This window comes from Cordyceps fumosorosea (genome assembly GCF_001636725.1).
Source record: "Cordyceps fumosorosea ARSEF 2679 chromosome Unknown scaffold_1, whole genome shotgun sequence".
Lineage (NCBI taxonomy): Eukaryota > Fungi > Ascomycota > Sordariomycetes > Hypocreales > Cordycipitaceae > Cordyceps > Cordyceps fumosorosea.
The window spans coordinates 2,449,784-2,473,259 of NW_017387301.1; the positions used below are offsets into that span (position 1 = coordinate 2,449,784).

The following is a 23,476-nucleotide window of genomic DNA, read 5'->3' on the forward strand; positions in this document are numbered from 1 at the left end:
TTGTGTCCCCTGCAAAAAGAAACAACGTCCCACTCGCTCATGGCCAAAAGTAGCCAAGCCATTGTCTTAGTCGGACTTCTGGGCCTAGATCCGTCGGCGCCGGTGCCTCAACACTAAACTAGCACCTCAGCAAAATAGCCTATTGAACACCTTGGGCTGAAACGGGCTTTTGGGAGTGAGGGCCATCGGGGTAGATGCACGCGGCGGCCGACGCCGGTCACCTCGTTCCTTTGTATGTTGGAGTAAGCCTGTGGAAGGTAAGTCAAGGTCGATCGCGGTGCTCCCTGCGGGTTCTGTCTCTCGTGCTGGTCCGGAAGCCGAATGCGATCATCACTAGCATCGATTCTCGCGACAATAAACACCACCACATATGGTTCAACGTGCGGAAGGCGCCGAGTGAGTAAGAGCTACTGTACCACCGCCACGTTGCACCAGTAAAGCCACCCATGAATGTCTTGGACCGGGTGCAGTCCGGTGATGGCTTGGGCTGCACCCTTTTGTTTACCTCGTCTGCATCGCGCAACCGTTTCTCAGTTGCTGCCGTTCTACGTTGCAGTGTCGAATTGGTATGCGAATTAGCCGGTCTCGACTAGAGACCTGTCCCCTGAATTGCCCACCCGAGCCCAGTGGTCCGGCTCACATCTCCTAAACGAAGCTGGTGTGGCCGCGTGAAGCACTCGCACCTCTCGACCAGCGACTCCATGCTAGTGCTGGTGTGATAATTCAACTTCAATGGCCCTCACCCAACCCACCGGCCGGACCACCACCCTAGCTGCGTCAGTAAGGGGCAGTCTCCGATGTGCCATGGTCTTCCGAATTTCTCGTAATACTTACTACCTAGCCGAACTCCTAATCGGGTCGATCACTTCGCAACTATACCCCAGTGATCAACAATTCCGGAGCGTGAGCGATGCTCAAGTGTTGTCTCGCAATTTGAAATCAACGCTTCTCTCGGACGGAAATGGTTTCCGTCGGACCGGAGCAACTGGGATTTGGGTCTCCAGTTGCAAGGGAATCAAATGTATGCAGCTTCCTATGCCAACAGTGAGAGGTGACTACGAGCGATAGGTAGTCGAGGGCAGCCGCCGATTTGGTGCTGTGGGTTCGCTCAACTGAATTATTGACGGTTGGCACGAAGCCCAGGTCTCATCCTGAACCTGCGGAGGGAATAACTGCAACAACACCCTGACGGCCTGTGCGGCGCAAGCTAAGCAGGCATATATGCCCCCTCAGGTCGTGCTGGCGACGAAAACAAGTTACCACAAAGCCGCCGATGCGATTGCAGCGCTGCCAATTACCACACAAACGGCTAGGTCAAGCCGTTGAGTTGTCAATTGCTCGCGAGGGTTGATGATGATATGCGTCATGTCCAATTTATTCTCTCCAGCGTGGCGTACTGCACAAACGTTCAGCTTGCCCAGGATGCCCGGCCTATATGTTGGCCAAATATAGCAGGGCGGGAAACAAAGCAAACCAAAACCCGCGTTGAGGCTATTATCTATTTCCGGCATATATATGACCACACCGCTTCGGCCGAGCGATTTCCCCGCGCTCGACCAAGATGCGGCCTGAATCCTCAATATAATTTCATGAGACATTGGAGAATATGTCTCAGCCATTTCGATGGATGGAGAGACAACACTCGACGGGTACGACTCCGACCGCAATCGGCCAGCTTCCCCTGCCTCTCGCGGCGCTGCACTTGCACATTTGGCCGTTCCCGTTTTGCTCTGTATAGTTGTTATGCAACGATGATCCTTCATCTTATGTTGAAACGCGACTGCGCCATTCCCGCTCAGGACGGAGTGATCCCACGGCATAGCAATCGGCAATCTCGTCCTTGCTTTTTTTGTTCCATGCCCATGAACTTCACCCGTCCCCTCTCTTTTCCCGGCAACATTGCGTAAAAAGACCACTAGATTTTATAGCCTGTCACACCAATACTACTGCTAACTAATACTACTGCTAACTAATACTACTGCTAACTACCTGGCTGCATAGGTTTGGCGAGGTCAAAAAAAAAGAAGGAAAAGGCGACTACGTACGGATACTCTTGGCCCGAACAAGTAGCTCAGTGCCGAGGGACTGGACAAGGTCTAGTCTCAGGCCCCGGCGGGGGAACATGGCAATGTCAGCGCTGCAACGCTGTCTGTTCTTTGTGACATTTTGCTCAATGTCCCCTCGGAGGAGTGGAAATGGAATTTTTCTAGTATGCTGGCTGGCCCCTAGCCGTCGTGGTTCACAGTTGTGCTCTCTTTCTCGCCTGCCAAGCTCGGCCGGCCCCCCGGATCTGCCGCCGGCTGTTTGCATCTTCCCGTGCTGGCCTGCCCGGCTCCTTTACTCTCTCCGACAGCTGCCTCGCCACCTGCCAGAGTCCTGCTTATTTTCTAGCCCCTCAATTGCATGGATGCTAAAGGGCCTGGCCTCTACGCTAGGCTCCTCGCTCTGCCTCTCGGGACGTCGATGACACCCTCCCAGAAGGGGGGGGGAGGGCAGCCGGGGGCGGGCGCGCATCTGTCGTGGCGCGGGCTAGCATCGGGGGAGGAAGGATTCTCAGCTGGCCATTGTTGAACTCCTTGGCGTGTGGGAGGCTGAGGAGGATTGAAGGAAGAAAAAACGCGCACCCGTGCCCTCGTAGCCTCGCAAGGGTGAGTTTAGCTTGCATTATTGTCGTAGAGACATGCATGAGAGGGGAAAAAGCAGGCCATCCCTTCACACCCTCATTCGACAGCTCAACTGAACTTCCAACGTTGTTACTGATTGCGGCTGAGCCACAGGGCCTTGATCTTGCGATACAGGGTGGCAAGTCGACCGCAAACGACCCGGAGTTGCCCTCTGCCTCAGGGGGGTTGTCAAAGTGCACGTCCTGCGGCAGCGTCGGCGTCATGCGGCGCCGCGCAGATGCCCTCCCCGGCCTTCATGCATGCATGCCCTTCTGCCTGACGTACACGGACGTTTGTGTAGCATCATCTCTGCTGCTTTACCATTTGCATAGCTTCTCGCGTAGACAACGTCAGAAAAGAGACGCGGACAGACAATTCTCATGAGCAGGATGAATGTAGATTTTTATCAGTCAGGATAGGTCATGACTTGTTGCACATGCAGGCTCACACGAACAGTGTTAAAAGTCAACCATTTTATTCTTTTTTTTTTTCGCTTTATATCTTCCATCTGGCTGTGCTCCTGCCCCGTCCCTCGTACAAGACCGCTGGCAGTAATTACAACGTCAATTCATAGAGTACATCCAGTTTGCATCGTTCATGATTCCCCCGCAAAAATGCCCAAAACGCCGTTGTGCAATTTTTTGAGGTAGCCTCTTCTCTCTTCTTCCCGTTTCCCGTCTCTCTCGCGAAATAAATAAAAAAAGAAAAAAACTGATTCAAAAACAAAATGCTTTGCTATTTCCGTCATAGTTTTTTGTAAAGGAGAAAATGACAAACAGACCGCTTACGCCTTGCCGCGCATATGGGGAGGAACCCACTTGTTGGCGGTGCGGGGAGGAAGCTGCTCAGATGGCGCAGAGTCTTGCTGCTCGCCCCGTCCAGGGGGGGCATCGTCACCGCGAGATGAGCCGCCGCGGTCCATGGGGGCGCCGCGGCCGGAGAAGTTGCGGGGAGGCAAGTTTCTGGGGGGGGGAGCGCTCTCCGAGGTCTCACCAGCGGCTTCCTTGGCCGCTTGGCGGTCGCGCCAGCTGGGCTTGTTGCCTGCGAGGTTGAGACGGGGCGGGCCGCCAGCAGAGGGGCGGTCCTGCGAGTCGGCTCGCTCCATGGTGCGGCCTCCGGTAGCGGTAGCGGCGGCGGCGGCATTCTTGGAAGCTTCTCTCTCACGCCAGTTGCCGGCGCCGATTGCGGGGGGTCTGCGGCTCTCGCTGTCACCGGAGGCGGGCTCGGCGCCGCGTAGAGGACGCTCCTTCTCAGCCTTGCGGCGAGCGAGAGCCTCTTCCTCGCGACGTTGCTGAAGTGCCGCTTTCTCGAGCATCTCCTGACGTTCCTTATCACGCTGCTCCTTGAGCTTGGCCAGCTCGGCCTTGCGGGACTCGTCGCGCTGGCGCTGCTCCTCCTTCTCGCGAGCAGCACGCTCCTCGGCCTCGCGGAGTTCTCTCTCCTTTTCTTCGCGCTCACGCTTCTCGCGCAGCTTGCGATCACGGAACTCCTTCTTGCGCATTGCAATCTGTTTCTCGAGCTCCTTCTCCGCATCGCGGCGGCGCTTCTCGAACTCGTCACGGCGACGCTCATGCAGGTTGCTCCTGAAGGACTCATATGTAGAGACGAGTCTGGTCAAGCGGTGCTTGAGCTCGACATTGGCCTTATGCAGCTCCTCGGAATCCTTGAGCTTCTTGGCAGTGGTCTTATCGTAGATGGCACGGTCGTGCTCGCACTGCTTCTCGTAGTCCTCGGCCAACTTTTTGCCTTCCTCCTTGCGGTAGGCACGTTCCAGATGGTCGATACGCTTGCCGGTGACTCTAAGCTTCTCCTTCACGTCGTGCTTCTCGCGCTCCAGCTGGCTCAGTTTGATCTCACGCAGACGGTTCGTATCAAGGTTGTCAATATCGTCCAGATCAATGTCGAGACGCTTGCCGTCCATCTTGAGTTCCTTAATCTGCTGCTCAACCTCGGCCCTGCGGACCTTGTCACGCTCCTCTTTAAGACGTCTGGCTTCACGCTCTCTCTGGTCATTCTCCAAACGCTTGTCCTCGGCCTCTTGGAGAGCCTGCTCCTTGAGACGCTTCTGGCGGGCGTTCTCTTTCTCCTTGCGGGCCTGGGCCTCGGATGCCTCCTCCTTACGCTTGTGAATAACATCTTTGCGGGCAAGGATGGCCAGGTGCTCCTTTTCAGCCCCTGCCTTGGCACGGCTGAGCGCGGCATTGCGGGCAGCAAGCCGCTCCTTGTTGAACTCAGGATCAATGTAATGACAAGTTGTGAAGAGGGCTCTGGCGAGGCGTGTGAGCTGAGATCGGACGATCTCAGAGGGGGTGCTCTGGAGACGCTGGACAGCACCACCATCGGTCTCAGCGGAGCCGGCAGCAGAACCACTGTGGCCAGCCTTGGAAGAGGAGAAGATGTCGCTGTCAAAGCTGAGCACACCAGTAGCATGGTCCATGCGAATGGCGAGGTCACCCTTCTTGTTTCCGTTCATGATGAACTTCTCGATGGTGCCACGGGTGATCTGGAAAGGCTCGGGGAACTGAGCAAGAGACTGAACGAACTCAAGATCGACGGTATCGTAGACCTGGGAGAGCTGCTGGAACAGGCGTGTGAGGATGACCTGCTGCAGAGGAAGGATATAGCGTTCCATCTCGGCATCAGCGCCAATCTTGCTCAGAATAGGAGAGATCTTCTGGCAAATGGACAGAGGGTGGAAGTCAACCTCAAGGATGTTGTAGAGCTCCTTGATCTCAGGACGAACGCGCTGGAGAAGGGACTTGGAGAGCGCGTCACGGAAGAGACGGGCACGCGTAGGAGCCTGGCTCATGCCAAGCAGGTGAGTCAGGCGCGAGTTCTTGTTCTTGCGGGCCTCGTCAAAGTCAACCATGGCGCCACGGGAGCGAGACGTGCTGATAACGGGAATGGCGAGGGCAGACAGAAGAACGAAAGATGCGGCCTTCTGGAGGTCAGCCTCGGTGGCAGGCGGGTTGTCGGCTTTCTTGCCCTGGCCAGAAGCCACGAGAACCGCGGAGTGGCGGAGCAGGTTGTAGTATCTGGACCAAGCGGCAGCGTGGAACAGGTAGTTCTCGCCGACGAGGAAGATGCGGGTAAGCTTCTCGTAGTAGTTGGCCATCATGATGTTCTTCGGAGGGCGCTTGCTGAGGTTGAGCAGAGTATGGATGTCTTCCACACTGCGGAAGGCCTCCTGCCAGAGCTCCAGCTCAACAGCAACATTCAGCTGCTGGAAGCGTGTCTCAAGATGGCGCTGCAGAGTGTCGGCATCGTTGAGGTTGATGGCGTGCATCTGAGAAGAGTACTTGGCGGCGGTCTGAACATGGTTGCGGAGAAGCTCGCAGAGTCTTCGGAACTCGGTCTTGCGGGTGTACTTCAAGCAGAAGTCGAAAGCCTGGGAGGCGGTGCTCTGGTAGAGGATCTCGAGGCGGGCGTTATTGCGCAAAATATCGAGAACGGTGCGGTATGCTTCCCAAAGGAACTTGAGCCAAGGGGTGACGATGGCGCGGTCAGTGCGGTCGCGAGACTGCTCGCCGGAGACGGTGGCGAGGAGAATGGACTCAGGAGTCTCGGTAGCCTCCAAATCTTCAACGTTAGATTCGCCGCCAGCGGTGGCCTCGAGGCTGGACTGAACTTCGTCGGCCTTCTGCTGCGCAGCAGTGACCTTGTTGACGGCGAGCTGGATGAATTTCTTGAGGACGAGCTGCATGTGCGTTAGCGACGCGATCAAGGTCGAATCGCGGGGTATATCGGCTCACGAACCTCGATGGTCGCAATATTCGTGTTTTGGGAGATATTCTTATACTGATAAAGGGCGTCCTTGGCGAGTTTTCCCTTCTTCTGTTCGACGGACAGTTCGACCAGGAGGAGCATAACGGGCTCGAGCGACGCGATGGGGACATTTCGGGAGCGTTTGCTGGTGATGTGCTCGTGAAGCAGAGTCAGAGCCGCCGGGGGCTGACCGACCCCGATAAGCTCGTGAGCGCGCTTCAGCACATTTTCGGGCTTTTGGTGCGGTGGAGGCGGCTGTTGAAATGAAGCGCGAGTTAGCATCTCGACGGGGAGGGGTAGAACTACATAAAGGGAGTCGACGCGGGTGAGGGCGACCGCGACGCGGCGAGACGCACCATGATGGGCAACTTCCTCTATCAGGTTGCTTTTGCAAGAAGAGGTGAAGTTGGTTCTTTGAGTTGCCGTCGCGAGCCAAGATTTGTCGATAAAATGGCTCTGGCGTGGCACTCTCTGTGAAGCCTAGCACTGAGACGAATTTTTCATTTTCGTGTGTGGACGCTATGCGAGCACTGAGGGGCTACGGAGCATGGGCAGTCACGTGGTTTAGTTTGTACGGTCCCCAGTCGATGACTTCTTCCATGAGTGCCCATGTACGGCTGTACAGTACAGGAAAGACGTTTACTTAGAGGGCCATGTTGCGATAACCAATGTCAATTATACTGTGAAATCCCAAGATGAACGGATGACAACTTTGGACGTGTAGCTGCGTAGAATCTCTGGATAGTCCTAGCCATGGTCGTCCCGTCTGGTTCTGTAACTTCACCAGCCTGCGTGACGGGGATCTTGCAACAATGCGCCGCGGCTATCTAGTGAAAAAAGAAGAGACAGTTCTAGATGTCTTTCTAGGCTCGAATATATGGTATCACCCAATTCTCTTTCTACGTACGGTACGATGCTGGTGTTTATAATTAGTAGGGCGCTGTTAATTGTGAGAAGGGAGTGGATCACGTGACTTTTGAGGCCTGGGTTCTTGCCTGGGTTTATCGACGTGCAAGCCAATCTTGGACACTTCACATGCAAGTCACAAAATCTCTGCGTAGTCATGGCTGACCATTCGAGGCCGAGGTCTCGCTCGAGATCGCCGCGTCGGGCACCAAAGGGCAGTGGAGGATTCAGGTGGAAGGAGAAAAAATCGGGAGATGCTCGGGATGATCGCCAAGACGGCCGCCGAGACGACCGGAGGGATGACAGACGAAGTGACCGCCAAGATTATCGCAACGGGCGCGACAGAGACTTTCGAGATCAGGACCGAAACCGCGAGTACCGCGATCGAGACCGCGAGCGCTCCCCTCGCCGTGATAGGTCGCGCCGACGAGACGAAGCCCGCCGGCGCAGCCCGGACGACAAAGTTACCAAAGAGAAGCGAAGCGACGACAGCAAAAAGGAAAAAAAGTCTAAAAAGGTCGCATCTCTTGCCGGCAAGGAACTTATCGTGGTTCACATCAACGACCGGCTCGGCACGAAGACAGCGGTACCGTGCCTTCCTGACGACACTATCGGCCAGCTGAAGCTCATGATTGCTGCGCGTATTGGTCGGGAGCCGGGGCAAATTATGCTGCGCCGCCAAGGCGAGCGGCCATTCAAGGATCCCATTAGCTTGGCCGACTATGGCATTTCGAATGGCGTGCAGCTGGATCTGGAGATTGACACGGGTGATTAAGGAACATGCGCAAATACGATGTGCAGCAGATTTCATGCTGAGCGCGTATACCAAGCGTCAGATATGGCTGCTTGGGGCGAAGGATGGTGGGATGGGGCGGTTGGCGACACTATATTGCCACATTCTCGCATGCAAAGTCACTCGCCTTTGGTTATGACGAGTATACCCATTCAAAGTTGTATCAGGTGGCACAGCAATTGCACCATTCTGACATGAAGGCGACAGCCGGCTTGTGGCCAGCCCAATGCAGTAAAAGGAACGCAACGATACGTATGGGGGAGGGCGCATTACACAAGAGGTACAAGGGTGGTGCGCTGCAGAACGGAACAGTGTCCTGAAGAATAAGCAACCTATTCAATACATGATGATACATACGTACCTACGCAATAGCGGCGGAACAGATGGAGAAGGCGTAATAGCTGTTGCAGAAACAGTGCCGATCTTGGCAGATTGATGAATTTACATAATACTGTTAAAATAGCTAGAGAATCAATCGCAGAATATTTGTTCCACCCATTTGCAGACTCTTTGAGAGCTACGGTTATGGACAGAGCCAGGTCAGAGCTTCAGCCAAGACGGCGCAGGATCAAGTGCAGCTGCTGGTAAGCAGCAGATATGGGTGTGGATAGCAGAACCAAGCCGGACTGTGGATGGGCGTCAATAGCGCAAATCTAGGAATACCTCAGTTATAGCCAGGTGGGAATACTTGAGCTTAGTAGAACGGGACAGCAGGTAGCCATTGGTGCTCTGCATTGACAAAAAGCTAATTTTCTCCGTGGTGGTGTTCCAATAACATCTTGGTAGAAGCGGGCAATGCGTCTGAATTTCTAACCTGTCTGGCATCCGCGGATAAATGTACTGGACTCGTAAACGACCGCAAGATGCAAGCTCAGTGGCCGCTATTGTTATTAGCAGCTGTCCCAATTTCCGTGCACAGGTGCACGAACCATCCTGTAGGTAGGTGTCCAGCCAAAGGGAGCGCTTGACTGACCTGCTTGGCTGCCGCCAGGCTCGCAGCTGCCTCCCAGTAATCTGTACCATTCTCCAGTAATAAAAAGCAAGAGGAAGCCACCTGGACCACCTCTAGTGGGAGCCTGCCTCCACTTTCAAACTGTGCTAGCATCCTTGTACCGGCACTGTCAGAGCAGCCGTCTTTGGTACCTGCCCCCCTAGCAACCCGCCGGCGAGGTACCCGCCAGCTGGCTGACGGCAGTGGACTGTGGTCCTGTGGACAGCTCCAGCTTCACTTCGGTTGCTGTCTGCTCGGCACCCCCAAGAAATCCCCTCCAAAGTTCCCCCCCCAAAAACCCCCCTAAAACAAAAGGCCGCTAGCCTCTTCCCCAATCATATGCAGACCGTTTTATGTACATCGCCATTTCCCTCTTCTCTCGCCTCCCTCTCTTCCTCCCCTCCCGCACCAACGTCCTCTCTCGTTTTTCTCACCCTCCCCTCCTTGCCAGCCGGTTTGCTGTCCCCGCGTCGTGTTGCTGCCCACACCGGCATCCCAAGCGTCTGTTTCAGCTATTCTGTAAGTTCGTTTTCTGTTTTAATTGCGACGATTGATGCAAGACGTGCGTGACGGGCTCTGTCTTGTGCTCCCCGTCAGCCCCAAGAGCGGCCCCCTGGTGGAGATTTCAGGAGTTCGGACACACACCCACGAGAAAACACATCTCAGCCTGCCCACCAAGACAACACGACCAAACGGCTCGCCTTGACGAATCTCATCGACCGTTGGATCCAATCGACACTCGTAGTTTTCGTCGGCGTTGCGCCCTGTTGTTGCCCGTTTTCACCGTCGTTTGCGCGCCCGATATAGCCGCTCCTAAGCTTCACGCCTCGACCAACGCCACGCCCCCGCACAAACGGGCGCATTGAATTGCGAGCCAAGGGAAACGAAACCGAGTACTGACGAGTCTGCTATCATCACAGAACGAAAGACGTCACATTTTCTGCGACGCCTTGCTCTTCCCCCCTTCTCAGTTCGTTACGATCCCTTGACGTCGACTCTCCGCTCCTCCCACGACGATGCCTCAGTACGCTACGCGAGACGGTGACACGGCGCAGTTCAAAAAGAACAAGCAGTCCATGGCCGACCTCAAGCTGCGCAGGTTAACCGAGCTTAACAACCGTCTGCGTGAGGATCTTGAACGCGAGCGCATTCCCGTCAGCACTGCTTCGAGAAGGTGAGGACGAACGCGACGGGCCGCCGGTGGCTGGGACAACACCGCTGACATGTTTGGCAGCATCATTGCCTACTGCAACGGCACGAGGGACTACATGGTGCCGTCAGTTTGGGGCTCCGTCGCAAAGGGCGAGGACCCCTATGCACCACAACAATCTGGCGGCTGCTGCGTTGTCATGTAATTCGCTCGTCGAACGGACGAGGCTACCAACCGCGCCCGATCAATTCGGATGACTCGAAAAGGAGGGATTGTCGAAGCCCCTGTCTATTCAAACTATCCTGGCGGCCGATTGTCACCATATCCGATGTCCGAGATTACGCATTTATCCACGACTGGAACCGAACAAGGTGTGCGAGATACCCGCTTCGCTGCTCATCAGCCAGTGTCACTCGAATCTGGCAGATATATACACACCGCATGTTTCTCTTTGTTTTATCGTTTTTTTCTTTTTTGCCTCGGTTTTTTCTTCCTTTTCTCGGCTTGGCGTTGGCACCCTTTGTAATATCAGAAGAGAGGGCATGGACGAAGGCGAAAAGAAAAGGCTGCGCAACATGAACGACATGTTTTTTATTTGTGGTAGATTCTGTCACCCGTTTTTATATTTCTATTTCCTGGTCATTTCACTGCTGCTGGAGATGGGAGGGACTTCAGAAGAAATAGCAGAGGAAGCGGAAAGGGTAATTTAGAGGATTCTTCGTCAAGGGAAGTTGGGATCCTCAAGTATGTATTATTTCTTGCCCATTTTCTTGAATTGTTATTCATCACATCACATTGTCCTCTGCAGCATCAAAAGAAGAAGAAAAAGCAAAAATTTCAGTGACGCCATGCGGTATGGGAATGCTGTGTCTAACTAACTAGACGTATGCAGGCGCGATGCAACCCGCGGTCTGTGACGCCTTGGTGCTGCGTTGGTGAGCTCCAGTAGTGATTGTGTGATGGAGTGATTGACAGCCCGACCACATACATGCTGATTGATTGCCCGCATGCCTCGAGTTTTTCTTTTTGATTATAACCACCAATTGACCCCTTAGTTTTTCTTTTCTCTCCAATACAATGCCATGTTGATGTTTGTTTAGCGCGAAAGGACGCCAGCATATCCGCATCTCCCCTCCCTCACTCCCGATATTGTGTGGGGAAAGCAAACACCGTCATCAGCCTCCCGAACGCCTTTTGTCTCTGTCACTCCTCCACCACCACACAAGTCGTCTTCGAGAGAGGACCTGGGAAAGCGCAACAGGGCAATCAGAGCTTAATCATAATGACCGACGAGTCCGCGACGACGGCGACAACGACAACGACGGCGCCGGCGCCGGCTGGGCGACAACGGCTGCCCCGCGTCACCATTGAGTATTGCACGCAGTGTAAATGGCTCCTTCGCGCCGCCTACGTGAGTTTCATCATTTCCGCCGATCATTCACAAGTAACCTGCTCCCTCCACTTTTTTTTTTTTTTTTTTTTTTTGTTTTTTCTTTTTTCTTGTTTTTATGTTTGCCCAAAGTTTTTGCAAGAAGTCAAGAGACAAGAAGAGTAGAAACGCACAAAACAAACAGGAAGATGCGGGCTGACCAGCTGAGTTCGTAGTACGCGCAGGAGTTGCTGTCCACCTTTTCCACCGGCCTCGGCGAGGTCGCGCTGCAGCCGTCCACGGGGGGCACCTTTGTCGTCACCGTCACCGCCCAGCGCGGTGACGCCGACGCCAGCGGCGAGGGGAAGGGGGTGCTGTGGGACGCCGGCGTGGTGCTGTGGGATCGCAAGGTCGACGGCGGGTTCCCGGAGACCAAGGAGCTCAAGAGGCGCGTGCGGGACGTGATCGAGCCGGGCAGGGACCTGGGGCACGTCGATCGGGATCACGCGCGGCCAACGGCGCCGGCTGTTGCGGCTGCGACTGCGACTGTCACGGAGACGCAGGAGACGAAGAAGACAAACAAGACGGGGGAGGCTGGCAAAGAATGCGAGGACTGCAAGTAAATGAACGTCCGCGGTGAGAATGGGAAGTATACGGATGCGCATTGTCGAGTCTGAGAGATATGGGCGATAGCCTTCTTCTCTCTCCGTACTGGGTTGGAAGTGCATGCATACAATGAATGATTGACAGTAAGTGAGACAGTTGGTAGATGAATAATTTTTTGTAAATTTTATATCAGTGAAGCTAGGAAACAGCCGTGTCGTTATCAAGCATTTGGATTTTTTGGGTTACATTAGCGACAAGGTTCATCTCTGGCATAAAAGCGGCGACATGGTGAATCCAGACATGGGCGACAAATCACGTCCGAGACTCGGGATGCGGCGGCAGGCAGAGGATAGGACGGGGAAAGAGGGGCGCAACGTAGAGTTGCGGCTTGGTGAGAGCATGGAGACCGGGCGTCCTTGCGGACGCGGCCCGACCAGTTTCGAGACGGCTAAGCGGGTTGCACAGTGATAGAAGCATCGGGTTTAGCGACGACCGAACCTGAAAATTCGTGGTCAGAAAATGGCTCCTGGCATGGCAGATAATTAGTAGAAAAGCAAACTCACTTCTGCTTCTTCTCGGCGGGCTTGAGAATCTGAAACGAGCACAGCAAGCTCTCGTCAACGCTCATCATGGCACCGGCATTGTCAAACTCGCCGCAGTAGTTGGGAGCAGAGAAGAGTGTGACAAGCTGGCGCTTGGAGAAGAACTCGTAGCCGTCCTCGACGACTTGATGAGCACGGCAGATGAGGTCCATGTCATGCTTCTGGAGGAAGCGCGACACGACATCTGGGCCAAAGGTGAAGGAGACACCGCGATCGTTTTCGCTCCATCCAGTAATGTCCTTGTCGGGATCAGACCAGAGGAGATCGCAGAGGAGACCGCAGTCGGGAATCTGGGGAGAAGTCAGGATTGAAGTGCGGATGGGGCCCATGGCTGGTAACTCACGTCAGTGGGACGCATGACACGACGGATCTGCTCCATGGAGTTGAGGTCTGGGCTAAGACCGCCGTGCATGGTGAAGATCTTCTCGTCAATGATAGCAGCAATAGGCAGGCAGTTGAAGCAGTCAGTGAAGGTCTTCCAGAGCTTAATGTTGTAACGGCGCTTGCACTCGTCGTAGAAGCCATAGATGCGGTTGATCGAGGCGCACTCGTGGTTGCCGCGGAGGATGAAGAAGTTCTCGGGGTACTGAATCTTGTAGGCGAGGAGAAGGCAGATGGTCTCGAGCGACTGCTTGCCACGGTCGACGTAGTCACCGAGAAAGAGGTAGTTGGCCTCGGGAGGGAAGCCACCATATTCGAAAAGGCGGAGGAGATCGTAGTACTGGCCATGGATATCGCCGCAGATCTGGGAGCCACATGTTAGTAGGCAGATGGTGGGGAAGGGTGTGAGAATGGCGAGCAGGAGCATACCTTGATGGGAGCCTCGAGCTCAAGAAGAATAGGCTGGGAGATGAAAATCTCGCGAGCCTTGGTGCAAAGGTAGCGAATCTCGGATTCGAGCAGCTGCACCTGCTTACCGGGACGGCTGCCTCGGACCTCGAGAAGTCTATCGATTATGGAGTCGAGGTCGACATCGTGTTGGTCGGCCATTGCGGTCGGTTCCCTATGGCCAGGGGTTGCCAGCAGAGGAGAGCGGAAAGGGTTACGCGGAAGCGGCGCGGCAGGGCCGGGCTATTGAGAAATGACGATGCTTGCCGAGCGAAGAGGAACTCCAGGAGGCAGAGAGGCCGGGAAAGCTCTATTGTCGCGGGAAAGACGGAGCGAAGGATAGCTGTCAGCTGCAACAGCAAAAAGAGGAGCAGGCTGGACAGTTGATGCGCTTGGCGAGGAAATCAATGGCCTCGGTGGCAATCTGTATGAGGGGGGTTGTCGATTAGCAAGCGCATTACCAATGCGGGCAGCAGAAGAGGGACAAGTGAAAAAAAAAAAAAAAAAGCCAGAGAATACGCGGGCTGACAAGGAAGGATGGGGAAAATGATGAAATTGAAGTCGCAAAAGTAGAATTGCAGAGAAATGGTGAGCGACGGAATGGTACGGAATGGCGCGCGCTGACGGCAAGGCAAAGGCCACGGGGGCGCGGCGAAAAAAATTGTGGTGTTGAGGGGCGAGTTGGTAGGCGTAACGGGGAGGGGAGGGTGGCAGAGAGAGTGAGAGCGCCTGTATGTCTGCTGAAGAGGGGGGCAAAGCGCGACAGGCGTAGTAAAAAACAGTGCAGACTCACCTCGTAAAAAAGTGAGGACGGAAAAGGGCGCGCGTCAAGTCAATGAGCAGAAAAGAGCAGCTGATGCTCTAGTGGTGGGCGATGCACAACAAAAATTGTACGGCTCGCAAGGTATTTTCCGCTGGGATGGTCTTGGGGAATCGGGAGAGAGGCGAGGATTCAGAGGCCCGCCGTGTTCGCCGTGTTGCTGCAAAACAGAAAGATTGTTGTTGCAGGCTTTTGTCTTGTGTCGCCAGGAGCTTCAGTATGGGAACTGGAAAGACTCGTGGAATGTCGCCGTGTTGTGGTTTCGAAGAGAAAACCAAGTCGCGTTATTTCCTGTTATTCCGGGGAGGAAAAACAAAGGGATCAAGGATGTTGCGTCGTGGATGGACGCGGTCGCCGTGTTTGTCGCTTTTCTGGGAGAAGAGGACAGAATAGAATTGTCGCCGTTGAGATGTCGCGGGAGGAAAGAAGAGGGAGAGTCGGCTTTGGTGAAGAGGAGGAGGAGGAGGTGGAGGGGGGGAGTACTTTTTTGCCTTTTTTGCCTTTGTTCCTCTGCCTTGGTACGTTTTTTTTTACGCGGCCGAGGAGTGGTGGTGCTCGGTAATATCAGCCAGCCAAAGAGAGAGTTCAAGCAAGGGGCCAGGGCGCAAGCAACAACAGCGGCAAGCAAGGCGACGGGCGGGCCAAGGTTAGCGCAGATTTTTAGCAGGTTAGAGCCTGTTGGGCCATTTTGCAGTCTTTTTTTAGCGTCCACTCACACTGCGTTAGAACTCTGGGGCAGCCAAGCCAAGCCATGATCCATGCAAGCAAGCATGGAACCCGGCAGTCAATGGCAATACGGGCAAGCGACACACTCAACATCCTGCGGTCATCATCATCACGAACATCTAGATATGCAGACAAGCAAGCTCTTCCCATTACACAAATTGTCTGCATAAGTAGCCGCGGATACCCAACTACCTACCTGCATCGCCAGATCTCCGCCGTTGAACAACGGCCACAAACAACCCAACCGCCCGCCTCCCCCTCCTTCCTCCAGGCTGTCAATGCCACCTCCTCTGCAGCATCATCATCACAACCACAGTCACACCGCATCCACGTCTCGTCCTGACAATTGCTGACACGCCGGGTTCCTATAGGTGGCCTGATTGGCACGCGACACCCACGATCGCCTTGCCTGTCCGCTTTCACGCACGCCCCGTCCATCAAAATGTCTCCCGACTGGACCAACGCAGCTATTCTGTCTCTACGAAAGAATCGCTGCCAAACCCGTATCCGTACGTATGTTGTATGCAAGGATTCTACGGATTAGACTTTGGGCGTTCAGCCCCGTCTGCAGACAGTCGTCACTATCTATGCCCACCCCTTCTGCTGCTGCTGCTTGCCGCCTACCTCGACACCGACCTCTCTTCCCTTAGCATCATGACACATCCGCCACGCAACCTGCCGGATGCCCGGAACGTTTGTTCGGCCTCCCATAATAATAGACTACCAAAAGGTATTGCCTCTATTCACTACATATTCAATCTAGACCGTCTCCGCCGTCCCTGGGCCGCCGCCGCCCCTCCCTCCTTGCACCTTGGTGCCCACCTAGCGCCCGCCTACTGCGGAGGGGGAGTGTGGCTTGGAGCTGCTGAACACCAGGGATCCTGGAAAATCGACCAGACAAGGAACAAGAACGAACGCTTGGTCTTTTCTTCTTCTTTTTCTTCTTCCTTTTCATATTTGCCCTGTCTCGCTAAACTCGTCAAGGGCAATTCAAAAACCCGCCCTTGGGCTCTCACCTCTTTCCATCGCTCCGACCTGCACGGCCTTGGGCAGCAGGACCCCCTGCGATTGCCTCTCTTCTCTTCGCCTTTTCTTCTGGTCCTCCATGATACTTCGGGGAGCCGTCACTCAATCAGCTTTTATGCCCGACGCGCGACACTTATTGGCACGGCTGTCGTTTCTAATAGACGCTGTATGACGCCACTATAAGGGCCCCCTCCTCGCATTACTTGCATCAAACTGCAGTGACAAGCACCAGTCATCCACCCTCCCTCCACGATGTATGTACGTCACTTTACAACTTAACTGCCTGCACAGAATCATTCGCCCAGCAACTTCTCATAACTCGGCAGCCAACCAACGAACAGCAGCCGCAAGGCAAGTCCCCTCCACCAAAAGATTTGCGCGCTCCCACCGCCTCGTCTCTGCATCGACTCGCGCACATCTCTGGTTGCTGATCTTGCGTCATGGAGTGTGGTACCCTGAAACCCCTCGCCACCCATCGGCTCTCTTCCCTTCAATTTGTGTTACTTGTTAGCCACCGGTATTGTCCTGAATCGTCGACTTTTTGCCTTTCGTCTCCCTGTTGGGCAGCAACAATCACCTCCTTCCGTCCCCACCGTTCGCAAAAAAATTGGACAAGAATAGGAAGAGACGGTTGGAGAAAAGGCGCTGCAGTGGTCATCTTGTAGATGCCCAACAGCCCCTCCATCTTGGCCAAAGCTTCAATATTGTCTGACTTTTTTTCTTTTACCTATACATCCTTGACCAAACTAAAGAGCCGGTATATAATAGATCCAACTTATAGGACTCGGCGGGACGGACGCACGAGCAAGTCGGGTCGGAAAACTTATCCGACGCGGAGACTCGCCTGCCAAGAGGAGAAACTCTAAATTGCTACCTATGAAAATGTCTTGTCTAGTCACATCCTATAATCCTGGCGGTTTTTGGCCTAAGGAAGAGGAAAAGCAGCAAGGAAGAAGACCTTGCCGCCAGCGAAAAAAAAAAAAATTGTTCAAATGCAAGATCCAAGGCAGAGGTGCATGGCCCCCCATCGAACATGGATGCAATGCGAGCCAACCTAGAGGGGACCAGTGAAAAAAGGAGCATACACAGAAGAAGCCATCCGGTCCCCATTATGATATATTCGCATGTTAGGGGGTCGAATTAGGAACGAATCAAGAGAACCGCGCCATGGGGAACCTGCTTCCATATGTACCGACATACATTGTAAATTGCCTGCATGGCTGCCGCGCCTCGTGATGGGAGCTCCACGAGATTGCTTCGGCTTGCCACTTTTGGCCGTTGCACCAGCCCACAGAGCAAGAGAGGACAAATTAGATTCATTCTTCTTTTCTTCTTCTCTGTCTCTTATTAAAATTGACAAGTTCATTAGTGCTGCGAGAACAAAAAAAAAAAAAAAAAAAAACCAAATTCCTAAAGTCACCATCATGTTCGTCCATTGCTATCAGCCTCGATTTGAGGAAATGCCATGCATAAAACGTACGGTTCGAGTGAAGGAAAAACAAGGCAATGCTGTAGAAAAGGCGTCCTGAATTTACGTAGCGAACAGGATGGAAGCGAAAACGAAAAAAACGACGGCGACTTCAACACGAAGGAAGCCCTTCGTTGCGAGCAGCGTGTGCGAACTGCATGCTATAGCACAACGATAGATAGATGAAGCTGAATAAGATAAGAATAAAAGCTGCGTGTCAGACGCCCGTGAGGCATGGTATCTATGCCTGTTCCCCCTATATAAAAACACGAAAGAGGAAAAAAGCAAACAGAAAAGTCCGTGGGGGTACAAGTAAAAGTTGTAAGGGGTATGCCATGGAAGTGTGGTGGTACAGTTAATTGCCCTCCTTCATAAACAACACGCTCGACGCGCCTTCCGATTCACGATCTGTGCCTAGCCGACGTGCGGCGCGCCCGCGGCGGCGACGGCGGAGTAGTGCCCGTCTTCGTCCTGCTGCTCCTAGTCCTCCTCTCCGGCTCCGCCGCCACCTCCGCCTCATCAAGCGCCATGTCGGCCCCCCGACCCTTGAGCTCGACCTCGTCCAGGTCCGTCAGGTCCTCACTGAGCAGCCTCGCCGCGTCGAAGCCGCCGACGACGACCCCCGCCGCGCTCTCCAGCAGCGCCGAGGTGCCCCGCGGCTCGAAGCACTGGACATGCCACAGGACGCCGCCATCGGTCAGCGGATCCGCGGGATGGTGGTGGTGGTCCCGCCGCCCGCCTAGGCTTCCGTTGGACTGCGGTGGTGTGGGGGGGCCCTTTTGATGCTGCTGGTCCAGGGCGGCGGCGTAGTCGTTGCCGCTGCCGCCGCCGTCGTCGTCTGGGGTCGCCGAGGATAATGAGCCCACCCCTCGCGTCGTCGTCGCCGCCGCTTTCAGGTTCTTGTCCGAGTTGGCTGCCGCCAGCGTCGTCGCGTCCACGATGCCCAGGCCCGACGACTCCACCTCGGGGTTATCGTGCACGACCTCGTCCTCCGCCGTGTCCATCGCATCCGGCCCGTCATACTCGGCGACGTTCTCGACCACCAGGCTCTTCACCGTAATCTCCTCCGGCGCGTCCTGCACATCAACCATCACCGTGTCCTCGCTCGTCACCTCCGCCGGCTTCGACGTGTCCAGGCTCGCCTCGATCAGCGCCTCCAGCTCCGCCACCAGCGCTTCCGGCGCCTTGTTGCCAATCACCGCCTCCACCTTGAGCGCGCCCTCCAGGAAGGGCTGCACGCTCTTGAGGATCCGCTTGCCGAGCTTGCGGCGCTCGCGGATGTCGAGGAAGCTCGGCCTTGACAGCGACGTGTTGGCGCCGCCGCCCTCGAAGCGCGAGCCCGATGCGCTGCTGCTCTCGTCGTCCGGCGGCGATGTGCGGATGCCCTTACTGATCACCTCGCAGAGGTCCTGGGCGAACAGCATCACGGTGGTGTAGTGCCGCCGCTCGACGCGCGCCGAGACGCCTTCCAGGCCCTTCTCGAACAGCTCCTTGTCGAGCGAAATGGCCTTCTCCATCGCGGGCTCCAGCATCTTCGCCACCGGAAAGTAGCACTCGTCGACGAAGTCGTTCTCCAGTTCGACGGCCTCCACGCGCAGCTCCTCGCGCCGCACGACGTCCTCGGACAGCTCCTTCAGCCGCTCCAGGTCCTTGACGATGTTCTCCGCGAACTCGATGCGCCGCGCCAGCCGTGTCCTCCCGCTGGGGCCCATCGACGCAAAGTCACGCCTAGTCAACTCCATCGACGAGAAGGCCTCCATCTGCAGCTGCAGCCGCTTCAGCAGCGCCGCGCCGCGCCGCGCTTCGCGCTTCAGCGTCCAGTACCGGCAGGCCTCGCCCAGGAAGTCCTTGCGCTTTCGAAACGGGAACCGCTGGATCGACGCCTCGACCACGTCATACACGGCTTGGGGAATGATGGGCGCACCAGAGGGCAGCTTCCACAGGTTTTTGGGCGGCTGGCCCTGGCCGGTCTGCTCGTCGGCGCCGTAGCCGAGCATGGCCGAGTTCCTGCCCGGTGCCTGGCCGTCGTTGGCGGAATGGTCCGTGATGGCAACCCTATGCTGAGCAGCGAGCACATTCGCCATGGCCTGGTTGTCCGCCCATATGCGGCCGCGCATGTTGCGCTTGTAAAACTTCTTGGCCGCGCGGGTGGCTTGGTGGATGTTATTCTCTATCGTATAGTCCGGCGGGCAGTGGTTGTGGCAGAACGCCTTGAGGACCATGCTGCCGTCCAGCACGGCCAGCGCGCCGTGGCTCGTCTTCATCTTAAGGTAGAGCCTCGACCGCCGGGCGCAGGTGACGTGGAAGGCCTGGTAGCAGTTCTTGTTGCTGCACTGTATGCACGCGCCCATCTTCTGCCGGCAGATGTAGCAGTTGAGCTTCCACCGCGTCTTGGGCACCTTTTCGACGTCCATGACCGGTTCCATGAACGTGTGGTTGCCCAGTGAGATCTCGGGGATCCACATGGCACAGAGCAGATGTGCCCATTTCGATGAGTTGGTCTGCTTGAAGGCGCCGTCCGTGTTGGGGCAGAAGATGCAGGTAGGCACGCCGCGCCCGCACAGCTGGCACTTTCGACAGAGCCACTGGCCCTCGGGGATGAATGGCACCCCGTAGCATTCTTGGTGGACGGCCAGGTTGCACCCGTCGCAGAAGACGATCGCGTTGGTGTTCTCGCAGTCGCCGTCGTCGCAGATGACACATTTACTATCTGGTTCATCTCCGCTGACGCCACCGCCGCCACCACCGCCGCTCTGAATCTCGCCATTCACCGCGGCTGCCGAGCTCGACCGCGGACGGTGCGTCTGCGGCGGCTTGGGGTTCGGCTTGGGAATGCGCCGCTCGAGCGCGTGCCACTCCTTTTCGATCTTGGTCATGGTGATTTCAAACACCTCGCGTGTGATGGGCTCGAGATCGGCCTGCTTGCGCTGCGCATTGTAGTGTTCCAGCCACATGTCGTCCTGCTCGTCCATGTCGTACTCGACGCGGCCCAGCTTCTGCGCGTGCGGCGCGTGGCCGCCGTTGCTGTGCTCCTCCGACTTGCTCGGTAGATATGCCAACGACTGCTCCGCGTCGTCCTCGGCGCCGAGATCGATGGCGCGCAGCAACGTCTCGTCCGGCCGTGGAAAATGATCGCTTTCTTGGTATCCTACATTACTCATCGCCTTGTCGACGTAGCGGGCCTGCCCAAACGTCTTGCTCTCAAAGAGCTCTATGCGGTTGGTCTTGCGGAACGACGGTTGCTTCAGGTCCAGCTTCTCCTTCGGCGTTTGGTTTGAGATGGGAAGTATTCGTGGCGTTCGGGGCGTGCGAGCCGTGGACGTGGCGCGCACGCCGTAGAATGAGACGGACTCGCGCACCGTCCTCCTCGAGCGTCTCGACGGCGTCATCGTGCCTGCTGCCGATTGCGAGTCGGGTTGGCTGCCAGAATCGAATTGAAGCTGTGGGATCGGTGTGTCGCCCGTCGAGACGGGATTCACTTGTCGCAACGGGGTCATGGCTCCGTTGAGCGGCGTGCCGGGCGTTTGCCGAGACGGCGTGCTAGGCGTCTCGCGCATCGCGGTGACACCGTCAACCTCGTCGGCGGCGAAGACGACAAAGCGCTGCGAAATGTCGAGGTTCGGGTGAAACTCCTCCCAGCTGCGCTCCTCGCGGGGCTTGTAGTCCTCGGCCTGCTTGACCGACGCCGCGACAGCTGCAGCGGAGGAGCCCCATTCAATCTCCTCAAAGTCTTCGCCGGCCGTGGCGCGGGTGCGCGCGCTGCGGTCGCGACGCGGCAGCGGCACGGGCGACACAGCGTAGGAGATGTCGCGGCTAGCGGCGGCGCGGCGGCGCGACGACGGCGGTGCCAGCCCCGTCCTCGGTGTGCCGCCGCCGGGAAGGCCGTCCGGGTCGACGAACCGGCCACCGCCGCCGGGCCCGCCCGGCACGTAGCGCCGCTTCCGCGACGACGCGCTCTGCCCGAGCTCAGCAGCGAGGCGCGCCGCCTCGGCCGCGCGGGCAGCACGAACAGCATTCGTGGTGCCGGGAGGGCGGCCGCGACGCCTAGGCGCGGGATTCTGCGGTGTGACCGCGGGCGATGCCATCCGAGCAGGTGGGATGGGGCGGTCGTGCAAGCTAAAGTGTAAAACCCGTGTGCGTGGTTGCAAGTTGTAATTCGGCGCTTTTGTCTTTTCGGTATCGGGATCGGGGAGAAGAAGGCCGAAGGTGGCGCAAATACGCGTTTCGCGTACGGGTTTATCGAGGATTCAAGAGCAAAACAAGTGCCATCCGTCTTCGTGCGAGGGTGAAAGAAAAGAATTACTAAAAAATGAATGAGACAGTACAAGTGCTTCAGCACGTGCAAGGCCGGTATTGAACGGCAGGCTGGCTAATCATTTGTGTCGACGTGCGTTGGAAATCCCGTTGGTGGTGGCGCGAACGGAGAGGCAAGAGAGGGTCGCTCAAGGGAAGGGGGCGGAGAGAGAGAGCACCTCGACAGGCAGAGTCAGGGCTCCCTAAGCGACGGGATGCATCCAAAGAGCGGATCGGTTTCGATAGAATATTCGTGTGCAAGTCGCGTCGTCGTATCAGTAGCCGTGCATCTCTTGTTCCTCGGGAACCGTAGAGGGAAGCATCTTCCGTTCCTTGTTGCGCAAAAACAGGCCAACGCGTGCAAAAGGTCGTCGTCTCCGTGCACGGGCCTCTGCTTCTCCTTCTCTCGCTGGAAGGGCTACCCTGTCCCGCGCCACATTGCTGAGTCAGCGGCCTCAGCTTTAGCCCCCAACTGGGCCTAGCGCCAGATCTGTCTGCCATCCTTGCTTGCATTGGCACCAGCCAAATTCTGGGGTTCTTCGCCTCCAGACTCCAGACGTTCCGGCAAATCACCCGTCCTGCTGTGGGTGGGCAGGCAGCTGTCTCTGCGTCGGCCTGAACCGATAAAAGCATTTGGATGAATTTCGGGGTCCATTGTAAGCTCCCTTTTTTTTTTTTTTTTTCCCTTCACGGGGTTTGGCCTTGCTTGACTCGCGTATCCGAACACGATCGTCACCCGTGTTACAAGTCCTACGCGAAAAGGTCAACAGCCACACCGGATAGGTTTATTCACTCTTTATTCCCGAAGAGCAGTGTCATTGCGCTGATGTTATTGGACAATTGGACTAGAGATACACTTGTGCAATGTCGACGTGCATGGAGCAACATAGCGATGACTTCACCTCTCTTGTTCCGGTGCTGTTGTGTTGCACAGGCCCAAACTGCCTGGAATCGTTAAAACCAATCTGCCAATTTACAAGCGAGCCCTGTGCGTAGACAAAGGTAAGTGATCAATCTGGGGTCGTCTACGGAGTAATCAAGAATGTGCGGAGATTGGGCCGGGACGGGGCCGCCACGATGTGACTGATTTCCCCAACAAATGACTAGCCTCACTCATCCCGACCTCCCCGTTCACCGCACTTTAATACGTCAAGTCGGTCCTTATAAAGGGGGTCAGTTCCCCGGAGAGGGTCCTTGGCAGTCCCTCACCTCTATCCTTGATTACTTCACAATCAATCACAGTTCACAGCAGAACAGGCACAGAATTATAATACCAAAGCCAAAACATTTCAATTAGTACGACAAGCGCCATTCTCAGGCCGTGGGCTCCCGGGTTCTTCTACCTGCATACTTGCCGCTACTATACCGTCCATTGTATCCGTGCACCAAATCGACAGAAACCTTTTTTAAGATCCAGCCAGCCATGCAAGCAAAAATCGAATTCAAGTCAACTTTGCTTCGTCAGATAAA

At 55.8% G+C, this 23,476-nt stretch overlaps 6 protein-coding genes across 6 annotated transcripts; 3 read left to right on the plus strand and 3 right to left on the minus strand.

The window, feature by feature from the left end:
- Positions 1 to 3,447: 3,447 nt before the first annotated feature.
- Positions 3,448 to 6,787, minus strand: ISF_00799 (Proteasome component (PCI) domain protein; the record flags this gene model as incomplete). The annotated part of the gene is made up of 3 exons (XM_018844406.1): positions 3,448 to 6,360; positions 6,420 to 6,683; positions 6,785 to 6,787. 3 exons carry the CDS (start codon positions 6,785 to 6,787, stop codon positions 3,448 to 3,450), a joined length of 3,180 nt encoding a protein of 1,059 aa, XP_018708856.1.
- Positions 6,788 to 7,491: 704 nt separating this feature from the next.
- On the plus strand, positions 7,492 to 8,109 carry ISF_00800 (Ubiquitin; the record flags this gene model as incomplete). Its single annotated transcript, XM_018844407.1, has 1 exon — positions 7,492 to 8,109. One exon carries the CDS (start codon positions 7,492 to 7,494, stop codon positions 8,107 to 8,109), a length of 618 nt encoding a protein of 205 aa, XP_018708857.1.
- Positions 8,110 to 10,134: 2,025 nt separating this feature from the next.
- On the plus strand, positions 10,135 to 10,473 carry ISF_00801 (guanine nucleotide-binding protein gamma subunit; the record flags this gene model as incomplete). The annotated part of the gene is made up of 2 exons (XM_018844408.1): positions 10,135 to 10,292; positions 10,353 to 10,473. The coding sequence occupies 2 exons, from the start codon at positions 10,135 to 10,137 to the stop codon at positions 10,471 to 10,473; spliced, it is 279 nt and encodes a 92-aa protein (XP_018708858.1).
- A 1,077-nt stretch (positions 10,474 to 11,550) lies between these two features.
- ISF_00802 (selenoprotein domain protein) lies at positions 11,551 to 12,260 on the plus strand (the record flags this gene model as incomplete). The annotated part of the gene is made up of 2 exons (XM_018844409.1): positions 11,551 to 11,679; positions 11,874 to 12,260. 2 exons carry the CDS (start codon positions 11,551 to 11,553, stop codon positions 12,258 to 12,260), a joined length of 516 nt encoding a protein of 171 aa, XP_018708859.1.
- Positions 12,261 to 12,725: 465 nt separating this feature from the next.
- On the minus strand, positions 12,726 to 13,835 carry ISF_00803 (Serine/threonine protein phosphatase; the record flags this gene model as incomplete). The annotated part of the gene is made up of 4 exons (XM_018844410.1): positions 12,726 to 12,741; positions 12,807 to 13,135; positions 13,189 to 13,590; positions 13,656 to 13,835. The coding sequence occupies 4 exons, from the start codon at positions 13,833 to 13,835 to the stop codon at positions 12,726 to 12,728; spliced, it is 927 nt and encodes a 308-aa protein (XP_018708860.1).
- A 4,279-nt stretch (positions 13,836 to 18,114) lies between these two features.
- On the minus strand, positions 18,115 to 21,798 carry ISF_00804 (PHD finger domain-containing protein; the record flags this gene model as incomplete). The annotated part of the gene is made up of 1 exon (XM_018844411.1): positions 18,115 to 21,798. The coding sequence occupies one exon, from the start codon at positions 21,796 to 21,798 to the stop codon at positions 18,115 to 18,117; it is 3,684 nt and encodes a 1,227-aa protein (XP_018708861.1).
- Between the last annotated feature and the right edge of the window lie 1,678 nt (positions 21,799 to 23,476).